The following is a 6,102-nucleotide window of genomic DNA, read 5'->3' as shown; positions in this document are numbered from 1 at the left end:
ACCGGTGGAAAAGATATTTTCATAAAAAATAGTGCACTTCACAACTTATAAACTTGTAAAACTGTGGAACCACAGATACTCCTCAATATATATATATATATATCATCTCAAATATCCCAAGAATAAATTGAATTTAGCATAATATTAAGGACTGTCTTAAAGATTAAAGACCATACAATAACATTTTTTTTAACATCATAGTCATCGAATCCAAAACTCACTATAACATTTTTAGCTTTAATTAAACTATGATACACAATTAAAAAATTGCTTATTACAGATGAATTTACAGGTAGATTTGATCTTTATTACAGACGGATATTTAGTTATCGACAAAATTACCGACAGATTTTGTCCTTCTGTAAAAGTTTTGTCGAAAATTACTTACCGACATCTATCGATAAACCGGTGGAAAAGATATTTTCATAAAAAATAGTGCACTTCACAACTTATAAACTTGTAAAACTGTGGAACCACAGATACTCCTCAATATATATATATATATATCATCTCAAATATCCCAAGAATAAATTGAATTTAGCATAATATTAAGGACTGTCATGGAAATTAAAGACCATACAATAACATTTTTTTTAACATCATAGTCATCGAATCCAAAACTCACTATAACATTTTTAGCTTTAATTAAACTATGATACACAATTAAAAAATTGCTTATTACAGATGAATTTACAGGTAGATTTGATCTTTATTACAGACGGATATTTAGTTATCGACAAAATTACCGACAGATTTTGTCCTTCTGTAAAAGTTTTGTCGAAAATTACTTACCGACAGATTTTTTCTATCGATAATTCTTCTACACAAATTACCGTCGGATTTTTGTCTCTCTCACTCTCGCTCTTTTGTATTTTACTTGCCCTCTCTATGAGATCTATTCCCCTACTTTAAAACAACAAATAAAAAAATTACTACAAAGGATATCTATCCCTGAATCCTTCTTCTTCTTGTGCACTAGAATTAGAATGGTAGCTATCGACTAAACAACACCGTTATGTCTTCTTATGTAACAGTTTTTTAACTGGTTTATTCCAGTAACAGTTTCCTAACATACAGTATATCAATACATGTTTCTCAATAAGAATTGGAACAAAACCTATTTTCATATATAACCATAAGGAAATCATAAGGCACATGTATAAACAACAAATCCACAGCCATATTTATATAACATTTTAATTAATTAATAATTTAATATTTATACTATATCTCACATGAGTGTCTTGAGAGCGCTTGTCCACCAATTTAGACTTGTCACTTTTAAGTCTGTGGGTTTTCTTGAAGACTTCCTTGTTAGTTGGTGTACGGCCCAACGTAACTGCTTCTTCTATATTTCACATAAAATACAAAATAAGAAAAATTTTACATAAATAAATGTCTATTAAATAAGATCTAAAGCCACTTAAATTATGTTACCATCCTCTCTATAGTTGAACTCAGTGGAATAGAACCACCGCAATGGACAGAACCACCTAAGAGTGACGCTCAATTTTCCCTTGCTTTTTTTCTTATATTTTTTTTATTTCTCATCTATTTTTCAGTACCTTTCCAACACCTTTTTGTAAGCAGGAATTAGCCATTCGTGGATTGTATCCATACCCTCACAGATATCCGACATCATTTGACTAAATCACTTACTTGTCCTATACTTGAAAGCCCTCCAAAAAAACTCCTCATCATCATCATCAATAAAAAAGTGGCTTTGCACATAAAAAGCATACTAAAATATAAGATAAGACAAGAAATTAACCTAGTTTGTTCTTAGAATAATTTATATTATTTGCATGTTATATATGTTACTTTTAGTTTCCTTCTGACTCTCTTCCATCAATTCTCTCCACGCGATTTAACTCTCCGTCTTCTCCCCAGTCACAATACTGTCCTGGTGATGCAGTTTGGCTTTCTGTCTTCTCCCTTGCCACACCACCAGCGACTCTCCTCGCATTCCGGCAACACCGCCCCGTACCTCCCCTCGTCTCCTTGCTCACACCTCTCTGTTGTCTCTTGCCGCCGCCTCTATGACACCTTGTCACCGTAGCTTTTCTATGCAATATCATCATCGTCTGCATTTAGTGCCACTACTACCATGGAAGTTAGGATTCAGGTTCCTAATTTTTAAAGTTAGGGTTCAAGGATTTTAAATTAGAATCTTCAATGATTTTAAATTAGGGTTCAATATTTTTTGAAGTTAGGCTCTCTGTCTTCTTTGTTGTTGTTGTTGAATTTGAAGGAGAATTTTTTTCTTGTTGTTATTGAATTTGAAAGATTTGAAATGTGGTATTGTTAGTGGTGGTGAGTGGTGACCATGGAGAGAGAGACAATGGTGTGGTGATGCTGACAAAAGGTATTGTTATTGTGTTAAAACGGATAATTTTAATACTAAATGTAACGTTGGAGACTATTTTGACAAAAAAAAAAATTAAGGACAATTTTGATTTTAACCTTAAATCTTAAAGACAAAAATAGTACTTATCCCACCCTGAATAAATTCTGGGTTATATCTTGCTGTTACTTAATTGTAATATTTTGGTATCATTGTGATTTTTTTTTATAGGTTTTTCTTATAAGCATTGTGATAATATAATGTAACTAAACTTGTATAATTTGAGACCTATTTGGTGTCTAATCTAAATTTTACTGTAAAGTTATATTTGTATTACATATATCAAAATACAATTTATCAAGTCAGATTTGCGTCTTTTATTAAACTTATTTGATACATTTTGTAGGATAGTTGAGAAAAAAAATATTTGGCTTTTTTTTGACTAAATAAAAAAAAACTTAAATCTCACGTTTATAAATTGCGATCATAGTTATCATATTTTAAAGAAAAAAAAAAGACCAAATATCACGGTTTTTAACCATAACTATAAAATAGTCTAATGTCACAATTAAAAATTGTGACTATAAGTAGAGTTAAGGTCACAGTTAGAAACCGTGGTAATAAAAGGATTATGGTCACAGTTAAAAACTATGATTATAAAATGGATAATGTTACGATTAAAACTTGTAACTATGACATGACTAAGGTCACAGTTGTGAAATGGGACTATAAATAAAAAATGCTGTTTTTCACTTTGTAAGAAAAGGATGTGACCTTTTCTTAAAAGTCGTGACTATATATATTAGTCATGGTTGAAAACTGTGACTTCTATTCAAAACCGTGATTATAAATCAAAGATTATGGTTTTTTATACCTAATAGTTACAGTTTTAAAACGTGAATTAAAGCAAAAAAATATTTTAGTGACTAAAGCTTACCAACACCATTGTATATAACAATGATTGGAGTTTAATTTGTATATAAATTTTTATTTTTATTTCAATAATATCTTTTATCTTCATCTATATCTATTAATAAAAAAACATGTATTTTTTATTATTTTAATATTCGAATTATTCAAGATCTGTTAGTTAATTTATAATTTTTTTCATTTTAACTGATCACATTTTTATATATTTACAGCAACTATGGAATTGGCAAAACATTTGCGAGTTGGACTAGAGAAAGGTTTTGCTAATTAAGTTAAATTACGATGCGAGTTGGGAGCGCAGAGGGATGGAATTGCAGTATATTGGATTAATCCACCTATGGAAGTCGACCCAATTCTTGCTCAACAGGGTTAGGGTGTTTCATCCCTGCCCTGCTGTTTTCTTTCTTTCCTTTGTCTTTGTTTTTATTATTTTTTCTTTTTTTAGGTCACACGAGTGAACAAAAAAAAAAAATAATGTATATTTTACAAGTAAATGGAAAAAAAGTCATTTAGATATGTAACAGGAGAAGATAGTGTAAATGTAAATGTCTCTTTAAACAATAGTATTTGTCGTTAGGAATAGCAAAAGAATCTATCGAAAATAGTTTATTAAATTTCACATATGTAAATCAAATTGATCCCCAAAATTTTGTGGAATCAAATTAGCACCTCATTCTTTTTTAGAACTAACATCGAACGTTCTTTTTTTATATATTTAAAATACAAATTAATATCCCTAAAAATAGTATATTTAAATTAGAATCAAAATTCTCTAAAAATAAAAAAAAAGGGAAGGGGTCTAGCTTTAATCCAATAATCCAGCACTCATGATGCTGACTACTCTATAATCAATTATAAACATCTTCCAAACTTTATTTATTGGTTTAAAATCTCTTGAGTAAATATGTCTGATTGAACACTGAGATAAAAATTATTCCGGATTCCTAATTACTATTATTTACATTTACGCCGTTTGTAAGTACATCCCATAAAAAAGTCGCATTTGGTACATTCTATCCTATAAGATATAAAAAATAATAGAATAACTAGTCGATACCGGCGGTTTCAAAAACTGCCATTATTTTTGCAATGTATTTCAACTACTGTATAATTGTATTTCAAACTTGTATAACAACATATTGAAAATTAGACAATAAAAGTAATACTCAGGTCAAATATTAAATATAAAATTAAGATTTATTTCAAACATTAAAATCGAAAGCAGTACTTTACCCATTATATAATTTATAATTATATGAAATGCTTCAAACACACGATAATATAAAAATTACAAACGCATACATCAAGTCTTATACTATCGGACCTAATACTTTTTTACTTTATCTTAAATGGGAACTCATACAAAGGTGTTTATAGTTGTTCTCACATAAAATTGCAACCCAAATATTGGTATGTGTCATGCTGCTCAATCAATCAAAAAGAATTTGAATTATACTTTACTAACAGTTACAAACTTTGACATTGAATTTTTGCATAAAAAAATAACTTTAGACATCTTTGTCTAAGTTTTCAGGATCTTATTTTGGAGCAAAAGAAAATTATTAAAAAATAACATATATATGCAGAGATATATAATAAACTACATCATATGGCTACGCTACGAAGAACAACTGTTTCAATAGTGAGACCAGGACCAAAACCAAAAAGAACACCCCAATCAAGTCCTTCTCCAGTGGTTTTAAGCCCTCCTTCAAGGGACTTCTTCCTCATCAAATCCATGATGAAAAACACACATGCACTTGACATGTTACCATAATTGCTAAGCACATCTCTAGTGGCTTTCATTTTCTCTGGTTTCAAATTCACCTTCTGTTCAACCTGGTCCAAAATTGCACGTCCACCAGGGTGTGCAATCCAAAATATTGAGTTATAATCAGATATACCCAATGGATCAAAAGCTTTACTGAGTGCGTCGTTGATATTTTGGGAAATAATATCAGGAACACTCTTGTTAAGATAGAATGTAAGTCCAACTTCACGAAGGAGACCACCGATGGCTCCATGGCTGTTAGGGACAAGTTTTTGATCAGTCGAAACAAGCTCAAAGATAGGCTTCTCAACCTGTGGTATAGGATCAGAACCAATGATAATCGCAGCAGCTCCATCCGCAAACAATGCTTGCCCTACAAGACTATCCATGTCTGTCTCACTAGGACCACGGAAAGTGACTGCAGTATTCTCAGAACAAACAATAAGCACACGAGCATCCTTGTTGTTCTCTGCCAAGTCCTTAGCCAAACGAAGGACAGTGCCGCCAGCGAAGCAGCCTTGGTGGTACATCATGTACCTCTTGACACATGGGTCAAGCCCTAAGAGTACGATGAGTTCGTAATCAACGCCAGGCAACGCAACGCCGCTGGTGGTGCAGAAGATCAAATGTGTGATCTTAGACATTGGCTGGCCCCATTCCTTGATGGCCTTGGTTGCAGCCTCTTTTCCAACCCTTGGTACCTCCCTGATCATCATATCTTCCCTTGCATCCAACGACGGTGCCTTGTATGCGCATATGTTAGGGTTCTCTTTCAGTATCTCTTCTGTTAAGTACATATGTCTGTTCTTGATCTGTGTTCTCTCACCTGAAATAATAATATGAAATTCACATCCATCAATACCCTTGATGACATTTAGAAAACGACATACACATACACACATCAATAATAATGTTATTTTTGAGTTATTTTTATAGTGACTTGAACGTTCATGTCTCATTATTTTAATAGTTTATCCAAATTTATAACTATTGAAATAATTTATTTTATAACTATTGAAATAATTTATTATTAAGTAATTATTATTGTTAATATTAA

At 31.3% G+C, this 6,102-nt stretch overlaps 1 protein-coding gene across 1 annotated transcript in view; it reads right to left on the bottom strand.

Moving 5' to 3' along the window:
* Positions 4,696-6,102, bottom strand: part of LOC107638921 (stilbene synthase 3-like) — a 14,333-nt gene continuing 12,926 nt past the window's right edge. Inside the window, exon 2 of the mRNA XM_021120760.1 lies at positions 4,696-5,871. Within this exon, the coding sequence (XP_020976419.1) occupies positions 4,880-5,871 (992 nt within the window). The 3' untranslated portion in view covers positions 4,696-4,879. The remainder of the gene's footprint in view (positions 5,872-6,102) is intronic.

This window comes from Arachis ipaensis, chromosome B04, assembly GCF_000816755.2.
Source record: "Arachis ipaensis cultivar K30076 chromosome B04, Araip1.1, whole genome shotgun sequence".
NCBI lineage: Eukaryota > Viridiplantae > Streptophyta > Magnoliopsida > Fabales > Fabaceae > Arachis > Arachis ipaensis.
This window is presented reverse-complemented; position numbering and strand designations above follow the sequence as displayed.